The sequence below is a fragment of the Syngnathus floridae genome, chromosome 13 (assembly GCF_059516105.1).
Source record: "Syngnathus floridae isolate MCC-2025c chromosome 13, RoL_Sflo_1.0, whole genome shotgun sequence".
Classification (NCBI taxonomy): domain Eukaryota; kingdom Metazoa; phylum Chordata; class Actinopteri; order Syngnathiformes; family Syngnathidae; genus Syngnathus; species Syngnathus floridae.
In genome coordinates, this window is record NC_142425.1 from 13,118,838 (window position 1) to 13,134,390 (window position 15,553).

A 15,553-nucleotide genomic window follows, 5' to 3' on the forward strand; every position below is an offset into this window, starting at 1 on the left:
CAATGAAAAATTCAGTTTTATATTATTATTATTATCATTATTTATTCTTATTATTTGATGACGTTCCTGTAGATAAATGATGAACAACGGTGCTGCTGTATTAAGTGTTGAAAATATATATTTTTTCCACATCAAGTAGCATTTGTGTGTGCGCTCATCTTTCAGCATCCCCACAATTCCTCCACTCCGAGTAGAAAACAAGCTTTGAAAACACGACTGTCCGTCTCGTGACTGCCAGCAGTCTCTTTATCAAACATGATGACAAACTGACATCAATTATATACTATTCACCTATTTGATCACCAGACAATGGGCTGGATAATGAGCTGGGTTCCTTCCAGCTAACTATGCATTACTTTTCCTCCTGAACTTGGAGGTCAGTCAGAAAAAAAAAAGAAGGATGCATCACAGGAGCAGTAATAATGCAAAGGCCTGCAAGTAATCCCAGCGGGGATGTGGAAATACCTTTGTACTACAGTGCCTGACATATACGGCTACCAAACCAAAACAGCCCTCCCAGAGGAAGCCGGATGGATCGACAGATGAGTGGATGATGGATTGCGCAGGATAAAAGGCAGCGAGGTAGAGGTCTCACCGACAATCTCTTAAAATATCCCGCCGGTATATTTTCTTAAGTAAAATAACACGAACATTTCAAATCGCATTTAGGCAAATTGCTGCTGTTTTGAGGCAGGTGAACGTCGAGGAGGGCTGGAGACCTTGGACAGCGCCGCAGCCGGCCGGCGCCCTCCAGCTGGGCTGCTGATATTGGATTCGGCTACATTCGAGATACAGATAGGAGCGGGGTGACATCACTTCCCGCTTCCATCTCATCTGTCATAAACATTCGGCTCTGCCTCAGCAAACACAAAGATAAGGGTGGAAGGAGGAACCGAGGAAGGAAGGAAGGAAGAAAGTGGGGGGGTCGGAAGGACTCTCATAACACACACACATGATGCGAGTGAAGTGGCTACTTTTAGAGTATCAACAAGATTCACCCTGTTGAAAATTATTAAGGGCTCATTAAGCTATCCATTCCCAAAGAGGTTTTTGTTACATACACTTTGGTGCATCGTTCTAAGACGATTCGATGGGTATCTCGATACATACGATTCATTTTCAAGTGGAATGACTCAATGTGATTCAAGAACAGTACATTTCAAAATGTTCCAATGCAATTTTGGTTCCGTTCAATCAAAAAGGATTTTCTGATTAAAACCGATTTCCGATTACCTTTGTGATAATAAAACATAACAAAAGAGCAAACGGACGGTTCGAAGGAACCAATCAAGCTCATCTAAAATGATGGACTGACTCACAGTGCTCAGCTTGCTTGAGGTAATGATGATGCGCCGCTCGTGAAGCATACTGCTGTACAGTTGCAGCATGTTGTTGACATCCACGGCCACAAAGTACTCTGTCAGGTTTCTCTACAAATGGGCAGAGAGGCAGAGATGTAACAAACTGGCAGTAAAAGTGTCCTCATCGTCTATCCGGGCGCCGACCTTGCGCCTTTTTACTTTGTTGCAAAAGGTGAATTAAAGCGGTCGAGATTTGTATGCGCGGATGCTCGAAATAGAAAAAAAAAAATCAACAGGGGAAAAGGGGCGAGTTACATCTAAAGTCTCTAATACCCATGGAAGTGGCTGAACTTCAACATGAAAATGTATCAGCACCGGGAGACAAAACCGAAACAAGAGGATGACGCAACGGTTTCAAAAGATGACAAGTGTATCTGGTTAAATACGATTAGAGGCAGAGATGTTTCCAGAAGAGAGGGCTGGCTTTATCTCTCTCTGTCTGCTTTTCCACAAATACTTACGCTCTCTGGGATAGTTGGCAGGCCATTGATATCCGGGGCGATGAAGTAGGAGTGCTGCGCAAAACACAAACATGCAGGAGAAAGAAGAGAGAAGGTCACCAGTGAAGCGCACCACTTACATAGAAGAAAATGAGGGAAGGGGAGGGGGGGGGTGACTTTGTTCTATGATTTATGGCTCATCTTCAGCTCTGTCTATATGAATTGCTGAGCTGGTGTCTGAACTGTGGCGCTGCTTTTATCGGGCTTACAGAAGCTCAATAGAAACTCATCTCCCCATAGACGCAGACTGGGGTGAGGTCTCTGGTGGAAAAGCCGACTCTTTATTTAAGCGTTGGAAAGGCGAGCTTTGTGTGTGCCAGCCAGCCAGCCAGCCAATGCAGGCGTGTGCAAACACGGCTTGTTTAGAGGATCACAGAGATGCCTGTCTCACTTTGGGAGAGCAGGGCACTTGCGGTGTTCCGATCAAAGAGGCCGGAGAGGGGTTCTGTCTGGAGACAGGTAGGCAAAGCGCTCATTCCAGCATCTGTTGCCGGCCTGTCCCCCCCCAAACACATGACAGAGTGGCCCATGAGGCTTTCACTACTTTTTTAATACCATCCAACAATGACTAGACTGAATTTGCCTGCAGTGTTAATTTAACCACCTGAATTCAGGACCATGAAAAATCTCACAATTTTATATGCATCTCCAGTAAACATGGCATTAGAAAGTCACGGACGATCCAAATGACCAAAGGGGTGAAACAACAATGCTCTGATTAAAGGCATGGAATAAGACTGACTTTGAAGAAGAGATTAATCACAGGGCAATTATGTTAGTTAGATGTGATTTGGTCGGGATTCTAGAAAAGCCCATCACCAAATTTGAAGGGACTTAAGACAGTGCTGAGTGAACTCCAGAAATCATTCAAATCCTTCAAAATGCTATTGGACATTTTCAAAATTCATACAAACAAAATTGTAAATATTTTTTACATTATGTATTTATCTATAAACAAAAAACAATTTAAATATGTATTTATTCTTTTCAATTATGTACCTATTTTACCTGGCAACAGTCGAATAAAGGGACTATTTTTTTTCCCACTTAAAACACCGCCTCAGCAAAAAAAATAGCAATGTTGTGATAAATAGTCAATTGAGACACACCAACAGACTGTGCAAATCTGCGTAATTACTTATGAAAATGCGAGGGGAAAATATTCCTCTCCCTCGTGTTTCTGTATTACGGACCAAAACAATTATCATGTTATTGTTGAAATAGTTAAACTGTATTTCCTGTCGCATAAGGCAAACAGGCAACACAAATGTTAAAACATAGCAGAAATCCAAAGCTCATTTGGATGATCCTATTTCTCAACCAAAAATATCCATATATTAATAACTTAGAAGATCTTGTCCACCTTATGATGAAACTTGAGACCTGCAAGGTGATTTTAATTTGAATTCATACTCCAAAATGACCTCATCATCTTGGCAATTGTATTTACTCCTGATAATAAAAATATCAACTGAGCCAAACGAGAGATAAAGACACCTACAACAAACAAGATTGCTAGAGAATAAACATTTTATCATGCATTCCAAATGATGTTTTCCCACAAATGCGTGGCACAAACCAGCGATTCAATCCAGGCTTTCAACGGCTGCTTTTCTTCTTCATCTCTCGAAGTTATGTTTATACAAAAACACTAAAAGTGGGTTAACTGGAAAGGCATCAAGGAGATTTTTTGAGCACAATTGCCTTTGCTTTTAACATAAAATGTAAGTACAAAAGAAAAAAAATCTTGATATTCATGGTGAGCGTACGGCAATGTGGAGAGGCATTAATCATTTACAAAGTTTGATTGTTTTCCAGAGAAGAAGCAGCACACACCAACCAAAGCCCAGGATAGTTTGTTTTTGTTATGTTTTAAAAAGATAGTGCAGCTTATTTGGCCAGATTGGAAAGCTGTGGCTCCCATGTGGTTAGTACAGCCGCGGTTTCACATTTCACAGCAGCAGCGGCAGCAGCCTCCTTTCCTTTCCTCCTCCTCCTCCTCCTCCCTTTTCTGCCATTCACTCACCGGTTCCTTGCTTGGCTGATCTCTCAGTACTTGCCCAGTGGCAATATACAACTGCTCATTCTTGCACAATGAGAGAGAGAGCAAAAAAAAAGAGCAAAACAGGGTTCACACATGAAAGGGGGACAAGCGTTCCGCTTCTTGGCTGGCGTGATTGAAAATAAAATAAAAAAACACTTTTAGGCTTCATCAATTAATTATCGAATAAGTGGCTTCTCTAGATAAAAAAAAAATGAAGGTATCACCTTTCTCAATGACACCCGAAGATTGGCTTTTTTTTTTCTGACACAAAGGAAAGCTGCAAACGTTCATTTTGATGAATTGATTGTGTCATATTAGTGTCATGATGTTGTAAATGTATCCTTATAATTAGATGCGTATCCTTGCGGGGACCTGGGCTTGCTGGTTTTAATTGGCTGAAAAAAAGGAGGAGTCGAAAAACAACAAAAGCGTTTGATGCTATTACGGAATGGGGGCTGAAAGCGAGCCAGCGCCGAGATAATAGCGCACAAAAATGCTGGCTGAAGACCGTCGTGTGCGTGGCAGGTTAATGCCACCTGTTTAAGAAAGTGTCTTTTATGTATGAGGTAGAAACACAGCAGGGGAGTTTGTGTCAAAAGTGGACCGCGGACGCGCTCGGACTTTGAAGGCCTCGGGCTCGTTAAGCCGTTCCTCGTTTTGATAGGCGGGAGACGTGGCGAGTTGTGAGAGGACGCGTCCGTTTCTAAACACTTCAGGCTTATCTCGGCAAAAGCCTGTTAGCGGACTTGTTGTTTCCAAACAGAGCGCCAGTCCGCTGCTTTTTGTGTCTTTCAATGGAGCACATGGAAATCTCCTCCCGCTCGACATCTTTTTTTTTTTCTGCTCCTCCATCTCCATACGTTGCCAATGTCTCCATTTCTGCCCTATTTTTTTCCTGTTTATCTTTGTGCCATATTTTCCACATACTCTAAAAACTGTGAGTTTTATATAGTATATATATTTATAAATAAACCATAAATGATCTCGTGTGAACGGAGTTCATGTCTCGATGCCTCGGTCGGGTAAAAAGAGCATATTAGATAAAGATGGACTTTTTCTTACCACACTCAGGTTGACTGGCGTGAAGGGCTTTGGCACGGGAAGTTCATAGAGAGAGTTCAGCATGTCATTCAAGTCGTTATTCTGCAAGAGGCATGAATTTATTTCTTTGAATGAAAATTGATCATTAGGTTTTTTTTTAAATGAGTCAAAACCAACTCTGCATTTCCATAGGTGTAGTCAACCAGGCGTCCCGATACTTTTGCCCCAATAATACAAGGCTATGCTTAATAAATACGGTGAGGTTAAAAGAGTGTGACTTTCAAGTTGCAGACGGCCATTATCCAGCAAGGTTGATTTACAGGCCAGAGAGTGCTGTCAGTAATTAAGGCAGCCCCCCACTCCAAAGACAAGGGCTTTAAGAAACCTTCAGAGAGCTCACTTGACCACAGAACAGGCTGGGAAATTATTCTAGCGCCATTTATGAGCTCCATGACAAGACTGCTATTTACGCTGCCGGGCCTCAGAAGAGGGGGGGGACGACACTTTTGCCACTCGCAGTTAAACTGTGGGATTGTTCTTTGTTTGATATGTTGTTGTTTTTTTTTTAATGTACGTAGCGTACAAGGCAGCAACAGTAATATCCAGGCTCCTGTCACGGGAGGCTGAATGCTCACACGCATGGTCAACAACACGGCCCGAGGAAACAGTTCATTTAGCCCTCATCGCTCTTCCCTTGTCTGTCAACATCTCCCTCTGGCCTGGAACGGACAGCGGGCGGGGATCAAATTGAAAGCAAATCATGCAGACTAACAGATAAGGTATCCCAGCCACTCGGCTCCTCCTCGTGTCCCCCTCGCTCCCTATTTACGACGGCTGAGTCACTTTCAATCAGACGGTTTTATTTTCCAGGCTTATGTAAGGCGCGTGCGCTTCCTGATTGTTCCCTTTTAACAAGAGTCTCTCTGAGGCTTTGCGGAAGAAGCACCAACTACATGACAAGTGAAAGCGGTCCCGCAGCGTGATCTGTCTCCCCCCCCCCCCTCCCTCCCTCTCGCCCTCCCTCCCTCCCTCTTCCTTTCCTTTCACCTCTCTCTGCGCTACATGTTGCACATCTCCCCACTTTGCTGCATATTTTACATTTGGCAGCAAATAGTCAGGGGAAAAGACTTTTGTGCGCGCGTGTTCGAGATTTGTTTTGCAGTAACTCATAACTTGAATTTTTAGATCCGTTTGGTGTGTGTGAAATGTCAACATAGTAAGAGCAGCACAGCTGAGCCCAAGATGGCTCGCAACATGCACAAGGAGGATTGTACTGTTTTGATATTTTTTTTTCCCCTCCGCATTCAAGGGGGGGGCTGTGCTTTCATTACCACCTCTTTGTTTTCCTTGTTTGCGCTTGTCAATCACGACACGGACATGATCGGATAAAAATGAATTTCTAAACGTGCAAATGAGACGATTACCTGTTGTCTTGTTAGGTAGTCTGCAAGAGTGTTCAACAGCTTGTAGTAGATCTCAAACCATGGGAGATAACTGCAATGCAAAACAAAAAAAAGTTAATTTTAATAAGCAATATTTTAATGTATTTCTATCAGAATTTAGAAATGACATAAAAAGTCTAGAAAAATTATAAAGTTTTATTTTCCAGCATCAAGAGCTGTGCAAATTTTTCCCACCATAAGTTTTTTTGAAAGGTAAGGAAATTAACATTTACTGTTAAATATATTGCATTCATATTTATTGTAAGACCGCAACAAAAAAAAAACAGGATTAATTCATGACCTTGCATAACAATCCATTTTAAACACATTCAGCAGCTCAAAACAAAACAATCAATATCGACATTCTTCATATCTGCTCTTTCATCCAAAACAAGAAGCGGTAGAAGGACAACAGATTCGAATCCAAAATAGAACCAGCAAGCCACCAAAAATGTCATGTGATGCGGGATGTTATACTTTACAAGCATGCTGTTCCCAGACGCTTAACAAAAATGCAGCCCAAGCTGCTTCCTGCCCCCCCCCCCCGCCTTTCTCCTCCTTTCTGCCCTTCACATAATAAAAAGGTGTTACCTCGTGTAAATAATAGACAAAAAAAAATGTTTTCATTAAAAAGCAGCTTTCTTGCTGTTGAAGCGTCCAGGCAGCATAAGCTAAACGCAACGGCAGCATGGCTCTCTTTAGCACGCTGACATATTCTTGGCCAAGTTGCTCTCTTGGGTGGAAGAAGGCCAACACGTTCTCTTGGCTGTGAGCTTCGCGCTGATTTCAATATTATGCAACCAAATTTTAAAAAAACACGGGCTTCTGTCAAAATATGGAATTCATATTCACGTTGGAACATGGATTTCAGGACACAACTTGAATAATGATGAGCTGACAATACAGTAAATGGCAAATAATAATGAATTGTAATCTTTGTGAGGCTGCTCTGGCAGTTGGCTGGAGATTCCAGGCCATGGGTCAGCGGCTGCTCTGTAGACTGGAATTAACAGACAACAAGAAAACAATAAAGTGAAGCGAATGCAAATGTTCCTATGGCTAAATCCGCAAGGGGCCAATGACAGGGCCAAGTGCAGCCAAGCGCACCAATCAGAGGGGCTGAGTGACCATTAGTCTGAAACAATCAGGCTCTTAACGTGGCCATATTTTGACATCTGCATGAAGACTTACTGCAATCGGGTCACACTTGCAAGGGGAGAGAGAGCCCGGCCAATCAAACACGCTTTGCTTCATTCGCATGCTGACTGCATATCAGCCTATTTCTGCCATGTCAAAAAACATACAGCGCCTTGAATGCTGGCAAGATGAAAGGCAGTTTACGTTTCAGAAAAAAAATGAAATAAATTAGAAAAAAAAAGTTTGCATATCAGAAAAATGAAATAAACTAATGAAATAATTAAGAACACCGCTTTAAGATTTTGTCTCCTTTCAAACTTTTGTTTAAAAATCCAGGCTTCCGGATATTAATCCTTTATTTTTCACTGCTGAAGTGAACATCTTTTTTTATTTTTTAAAAAGGAGTCTGGCTGCCTGAGAAGCCGTCAAGCCTCACAGAACTCACTCATTATTCTGCACTATACTTCCGTTGTTTAAGAGGGAAAACACACCATGAGTGGTGGAAGAAACCAGCAACAAATAATCGATACTCCGCTTACTTTCTTCAAAACGATGCAAAATTAATATTTGTTTTGCTTTTTTATGTCGTGATTTGTCAAGGTTATCCTCCAGCTCGCTTCTCTTGTTATTGTAAAATTTAAGTCGGGAGTGCTGCGAGATATACTCCTACTCGTCACAGTTCATTGCTCAGATGTGTTTGTGCGAGGCAAATCCTCTGATAGCGAGAAAGGCATCCATCACAAAAAGTGAACAGCCCTTTTTCCAAAGTGCAAGTTCATCTGCCGTAATGTCCGTCCATCCCAGAAAAGTCATGCGCCAAAAAGTTGAAAGCAAGCAGCCCCTTTAAAAAAAAATACAACGAATTCAGAAATATCAACTTGATTGTATTCTCATTCTCCACCAAGGCAATCTTTTCAGTTTGTAATAGATTTGAATCACCTGCGGGGTGCTGACTTTTACGGCCGCTCTTTCAGCTAACTCTTAAATCTCCTTAAGCACGCACACAAGCATCTAACATTATAAGTTATCCTCCACGTTGGAGACAGCTCAGTGGAAGATTTCATATCACCTTTACAATTTCAGGTCGAGGGTTACACGCAGGGGGAGGAAGCGCCACTCGCCCCCCTCCCAGGAACCCGTTAAAACAACCGCAAAGCAGCGCCGTGCCGACGCTAAAGTGGATCCGCCGTCAAATAAAATGCAGGAAATACATTTTTTTTTTTTCCTCGCCATCAATGAACAACCCCCATCTCGGCCAGAAATTCTTCCAGTTAGGCGCGTCAGGAAATGACAGAGCACGACGGAATAACATCAAACTAAGCCGACAATTAGTATTTTTGTTTTTCAGCTGCCTGGAAGAAGTTTTTTTTTTTTACTGTCTAAAGCTTAAAGCTCCCGTCCACATAAAAGTGTCGCCCTCATTAAGGCACTTCCTTGTGTGAGCAGAGGTGACAATTTTATTGTCCCAGCACTTCGATAATCAAGCGGGCAAAAACACTCGTCATCACTTTCGTTTCAAATCTATTGGAGATTAGAAGTTCGGATTCAGTTTTTGGCCCTCAGTTTCTCTGTTTCACATTTAAAGATGCAGTTCTTATTTTAAACACTGGTGGTTTCAAATATCACTTCTGGGAAATAAAGCTATTTAAAGAAAATGAAAAATATTTGGTACTTTGTATTTGAGGGAAAATCTAGTTCCCAATTTTCCTTAAAAAGTCAGTATTTATTTTTCAATTAAAAATAAATGACACAAACCAACAAAAATAAACGTTCTACACACTATTCTGTTAAAAAAGAAAAATTGAAGCAAACCACAAAGTCCTCAGAATGCATAATGAATTTTATACATCATATGTCAAACGAATTAGCATGTCTAACTCAGCGAGAGGGACGGGACGGACGGACAGGGGAGCCTTTGCTAATTGGCAGCAAAGCTTCATGCATAATTATGGATGGATTGAGAGCGGGCGGCTTTGCTGTCGCACACTGGCAGTAGCCGAATAACGAGGAGCGAGAGAGAGAGAGACAGAGAGAGAGAGAAGACATGGGGGCTGTGTGTGTGTGTGTGGGGGGGGCTGGACACTGTTCTTCAGAGCAGCAACAAACCAATATAACTGTCCACCAAACACACACACACAGGCGTTGTGCTGTGTTGGCCATTAAACTGTTGTAACTGCTCCGTGCTCACGTAAAAAATGTTTTTTTTCCATTCCAGTTTATACTAAAGTGCACACGCATGTCCACTGAGATTTGTAGCAAAAGACTCTTTTCTTTGTAATGGTGGGGTAATTACATCTGGTGGGGGGAAGAGGAAAAAAAAAAAGTAAACACTGTGTCAACATGCAATTAGGTGGGAATTAAATGATAATAGTCTTTGTTGGGTTGTAATTATGCAAAAAAGTGCCGTTTGATTGGGTTTGATGTTCTCCTTTATGTCTGCTGCGCTAGGACAAATCAATCTACCTTTCGAATATCAAAAACCTTTGGAATAATTGTGGGTAAATCACACTAAGCTATTTGTGTGGGCAGATGAGAATTTCAACTGCTTGATTTGGCAAAGTTCGGCTCAGTGTGAACACTGAAACTGTCTCATAAATATGTGCTTACTTCTAAGATTTTTTTTTTTTTATCTGGTGAGGAATTAATGGAGAAAAAAAAAACAGAACATCCATAGCCTATTTCAAGTCATGCTTTCTAGACTTTTTTTGCATATTTGAAGTGTACTTGAAAGAAATCAAACATACATATTTGCATTAACGACGAAGCAAATGATATTTCTGCACATTGACATTTTTGGGAAAATGGTGACGAGGGCGTGAGACAGTTTAAACAAAGAATGTGCTATTTGCCTCATTTCCATGATTATTTTTTTGACATACAGTACATTAATGAATACTACTTGTTCTGGTCACAACATTAGGTCATGATCGTGTGTGTGTGTGCGTGCGTTACCTGAGAAGACAAATGCAGACTTTGCAACCTTGAGTGAGACGACAGAACCCGAACCTCTGCTTCCCGTCGATATCCGTCAGCACAAAGGTGAAGTTCTGTCCGACGTGACTCTGGGACACTCTAAAAGATCACGAGGAACAATATCGTGCAGACAAAAGAAATCCCCTTAGAAGAAATTGAAGTCATTATTTTTACAAATTTAAAGTCAATTAGTTGCTTCTGGATGGCTGGCTTCTTGCGAGAGCACAAAACAAGGTCCACAAAAAAAAAACAAGTACCACTAGATGGCAGCATCTCAGCTTCAGTGGAAAAAAGATTCACAGTCTCTCACTCTGTAATGGGAATTATATCATGGCCTTTTCCCAAGCCAAAAAATGAAAACCCCACTGCCTTGAGGTGAGAAGCTGGCCAGAAAAAGGACGGACGGCACATAAAGGATCACTTTTTGGCAATTATAAAAGCAGTGTGTAAGCTCAAGTTTTCTGTGACTTCATTTTTTAATGCAACTGAAGTGATACTTGCCGATATTATATTGTGACACTCAGAAAATAACAATGCAACTGTCAACATGACAATAGGTTGATTTTGTTTTCTTTTCTTTTTGTTAATATGCTTGGTGGGATATATTTCGACTCTTGCACTGGATCTTTGTGCAAGTCATCATCAGGTAAATTGCGTGTGTGAAAATTGAGATGCGGTGGGAGAAAGGAGAAGCGGAAGAGAGAGAGAGAGAGAGAGAGAGAGAGGGGAATCATACCTTTCCATGTCAAAGGGAAAGCAGAACTTTGGTATCGTCTGAAGCACCTCCTGAGAGATCGAAACAAGACACGCAGTTTAGAGAAACGCATTTCACAAAGACAACACAAATAATTGCATTTCATTTCACGATAAATCTCTCTCGGGCACGCCGGAGTGGCTAACCAAAATGAGGATTAATGTTAATCGCTTCTGATAACAATCTGACGAGTGTCTCTTAAACGCCGTTAATCCAAACGAATGGGCCGTATCAACGACTTCACGTGGCTAAACAAAGTGCTAATGGTCTCTTTTCTCCACAGACAGGCAGGGATCCCTCAGTCCACAGCGTGAATAATTAGCACTTAATAAGTTCATCGATTATGGGATGCCAGAGGGAGATGAAAGGATGAAGGGAGGGAGAGAAAGAAAGAAAGAGAGCGAGAGAGGGAACACTGGGCCCAAGCCACGGCGGTGGCAGATTGGAGCGACAATGGGCTAAGCAGCTCAGAGGGGTTAAGAGGTAAAGGGGGGGGGGGTACAAGCCTTCGGGGCTTTACCTCCCAACACCTCCCTTGTGGGGAGGCAGGAGGGGCAGGAAGGGAAGGTCTCTTCAAGTAAGATGGAGGGAGGGAAGGGGGGGGGCACCTTTTCTGGCGGCGGTGGCGGCATACGGATTTAGACAGGGAGCAGGAACAGAGCACGGCGCCATATGGGCGAGCCGCACCGCAACAGCCGTCCGTCCGTCCGTCCAGCACCGGGTCCACACGCTTGTGTGTCTGTCTGCCTGCCTGCCCCTCGCTCTAAACTCTCCTGGCTCCAATAAAGGTGCACGGCGGTGGGCTCTGCCTCTCTTTTAGCTCCCGCCAAGCCCGCAAACTAATCCCGGTCACTGTCTAGCGATGCTCGGGCCTTGCCTCGTCTGCCAAGCTTGCCACTAAGTCCAAGGACTAGCTCGCTTTTTTTTTGTGTGACGGGTTTTTGACGTCCGAGCTGCTCCTCTGCCATCCTTCGCTCCATCCGTCTGTCTCCCTATGCCAGCCCACAAGTCGGGCGTCTGCTGCTGCTTCTGCTGCACGCTGTTGCTAAGACCTCGCCATGGGGAGCAGTCACTGATCCCCCCCACCCCCTTTAACAAACCATAAAGCTGCCACCGCAGTACAACACGAGCATTGTCACAGACAAACAAGCAAAAGCAACAATGAGCCATGACAGAAGGGGGGGGTGCATTGGAGTGTATGATCTGCGTGAATTCCTGCCTGCTTCAAGGACTTTACTTTCACGGATGGGGGGGGTGTTAAGCATGTACATTTGTATCACTGTTGTGTGGATGGCAACGCTCACCTATATATGTGCCTAAAAAAATGAGACGGGAGGGGAGGGGTGAGGTGAGGTCGCCGGGAAGTCGCTGTTTTTCCAGAATTTGTGATAGAATTGAGAAGTCAACAAAGACACTCAGCCGGGTGGCAGAGGAGGTCTGTGAGCGTGGGCGTGTGTGTGTGCGTGGCTGTAAAACTGTCACACACATCAGAGCTGCCATGGCTGTGTGCGTTTGCTACTATTATTAACCACCATGTACAAGCAGCAATATGTTCCAGCGAGCCCTCCTTGGCGCACCGCATATGCTACGCAAAGCCAAACACACACACTGGGACTTTGCTTTGCCTGCAAATAAAAACATTTGACTTGCCAGATTTGAGCGTTGCGGCCGGCCCCGCCCACATCAGGTATCTGCGCTTGAGTGACAGTCCAGGGACTTGCCGAGACTCTGATCTCGTACAGGACCATCGGGAACGTGCGCGTTTGTACGTGTGAAGAATGTGACATGGAAACGGCAGATGTGTGCTATATATATATTTCTAAGGGCTACGTAACGTATAATATTGCCATCGTCAGGTACAGTGGCATCATATAGTATATTGTGAAGACATTTACACAAAGTGGCAGCTTCCATCGGTGAGAAAGATCTTACAATCAAGACTTCTTTTCTATCCGGCCTATTCAAGAATTCAATCTATTTCAATTTTCATTTGAGTGAATGACGTGGAATGAGCAGAAATGAGTCAATCATCGAGATGATGGGGGAAAAAAAATTCTCCGTGTGGCCTTGTTTTGCCCTTTAGTTGGGTGTGAGCATTATGGAGGGAATTCCAAAAACATGGCCAAAGTTGCGGCGCTACAATGGCTGTCGGGCTGTTTTTAGAATCGGTTATCCTATCCGAGCATTTTATCGATTACTTGATTAAGTCACACTTGATCATTTCTTAGCGATGTGGGGAGCAATCGTAGCTGCTACGCTAACCCATTTAATTTTGTGACATGCACTTTGGGCACGGCAATGTCACAAGCGAATAAATCCATCCTTAGTCATCTGATGTTCCAATTTATTGCAAAAGCAAGGTGAAAGTACCCAAGGGTTCTTTTTTTTAGCACTCCCACACATATAGCTACCCCCCTGTTTGCCATTTTCCCAAGATAATAGAAAAAGAGTCGGATAATATATTTGTAGATTCGCAAGGAGGGTGGCTGGCTGGCTGGCTGGCGGCGGGGGCACAACGGGAGGAAGGCGCCGCTAGGTTGGCAGACGCTTGTATGCTTGCGTGTGTTGTTTATGGTGAGTGGAGACAGGGCTATCACTCAGCGAAACAGAATGCTTTGGCTTCCCCCGGTGGAGCATCCTGCTATCGCTACAACAGCAGCAGAAGCAGCAGCAGCAGCCCTGTGCCGCTTTGCATCATGCCCCTGCAGAATATCACATGATAGATACATCAGGGACAACATTTCAGCAAAAGGAAAGAAGCCTTCTTTCTCTTAGGTCTTAACTTACCCAACGCAAATTATTCTAGCAGGGACTGTGGTTGGTTAAATTAAAAGGTATTCAAAAGCGACTCTGGGAGGAGTGCTCCTCAAATGAAGTCCATGATTAGCTGCTCGGCAATAAAAAGAAAAAAAAAAAGTTGCTTCAAGCCTGAACTGTATTTCATAGTCCACGAAAGATTCACCTTCATTTTGGGTGTGAACATCATGAGCAACTTTCACTTGTGCTTTTAAAGATGAGGGAAGCAGAGGAGTCACCATGCCACAGAGAGAGACAAAGTGAATGGCATAAGAAAGAGCAGAAGTGACGGAAAGTTATTCCGTGTGCGGATCCAGCGGCCGAGGGAGGGAAGTGGAAGGAACTCGGTTCATGCCCCTCTCCCCATGCAGCAAGGACTCCTCCCTAGGGGGACTCAGACTTTAAGCCTCTGCCCTGCTTTATATTCCCCTGGCTAGCGCAGCCAGATCAATCTAGCCGGCTGCCCGACGTAGCTTCAACCTAGTTCAGGGGCAGCTCGGCCTCCAGGGTCCTCTACAAAGAACTTGGATTCAAGCAGGAAAGGAGAAGTATGGAAACATTTACAAACATTATTAATGGACTAAAAATATACGTACATGCAGTACAGGCTACCCAACAAACTAGTTTTGAAATCAGAGACTAGTAAAAACTGTTCAAATAGTTTAAAAAGATGCATTGCTAGCAACATCTCTATTTTTAAAAAGCAAAGACAATTTGTCATTTTAGTAACGAGACAAAGTCGATGCAAAATTTGTCTTGGTGGGCCACGTAAAATGATGTGGCGGGCCGCATCTGGGCCCCCGGGCCTTGGGTTTGACACCTATGTCTTGAAGTGCTCTCTCCCTATTTATTTCTCAGTCCCTGTCCAAGTCCAGCTCCCACCTAACTCGAGGTTGTCGTCGTAACCCCCCGCCCCCCCTTTTCCCTCACCCGGTGTCCCCCTTCGGCCCCCCCTCTTCCCAATTAGTCTGTCTGTGCGCAGCTACCCATCCGATGCCTGCCCATCCTGCCGGTGCCGGTCGGCTCATGCAGCCCCTCTGGCTAACATGACAAAGAGAGAGAGAGAGAGCGAGAGAGAGAGAGAGAGCCTCAGTATTCAAAAAGACACTCTGCTTTCAAATGCCGAATGGTAGGGTCGACCTGGGTGCAGCTTTAAGCAAAATATTCAAATTCTCAGCCTTCCCTTTTTTAAGAATTTGCATGGATATGCATTCATTTGCAATGTGTAAAGGCACAAGGACAGCTGAGCTTTGGTTTTAGAAAGACTGCAAAAAATAAATAATGCAGAGGTAAAATGTATGATGGCATGAAATCTTGATGGGTAAGGCTGATACAGTAAAACCACGTTGGGAAAAGAAAGATGAAAACAAAGTTACAAAAAAGGATAACACATTCACACTAGTGATGTGCAATATAGGCAAAAGTTGATATCCAGATAACGATATATCGCAATATTCTATAGTAGGTAGGTATCCCTAAAATGATTGCAAACTTTCCCTTTTATC

At 43.4% G+C, this 15,553-nt stretch overlaps 1 protein-coding gene across 11 annotated transcripts in view; it reads right to left on the reverse strand.

Moving 5' to 3' along the window:
• dennd1b (DENN/MADD domain containing 1B) overlaps nt 1-15,553 on the reverse strand; it is a 79,719-nt gene that overhangs the window by 44,583 nt on the left and 19,583 nt on the right. For 10 of the 11 annotated variants that reach the window (XM_088395310.1, XM_088395307.1, XM_088395304.1 and 7 more), the window contains 7 exons: nt 11,235-11,284; nt 10,478-10,597; nt 6,371-6,440; nt 4,968-5,048; nt 3,888-3,947; nt 1,823-1,876; nt 1,320-1,430 (listed from right to left, as the gene is read on the reverse strand). In XM_088395310.1, the coding sequence (XP_088251436.1) occupies nt 1,320-1,430; nt 1,823-1,876; nt 3,888-3,947; nt 4,968-5,048; nt 6,371-6,440; nt 10,478-10,597; nt 11,235-11,284 (546 nt within the window). The remainder of the gene's footprint in view (nt 1-1,319; nt 1,431-1,822; nt 1,877-3,887; nt 3,948-4,967; nt 5,049-6,370; nt 6,441-10,477; nt 10,598-11,234; nt 11,285-15,553) is intronic. The other variant, XM_088395313.1, reaches the window with a different exon arrangement.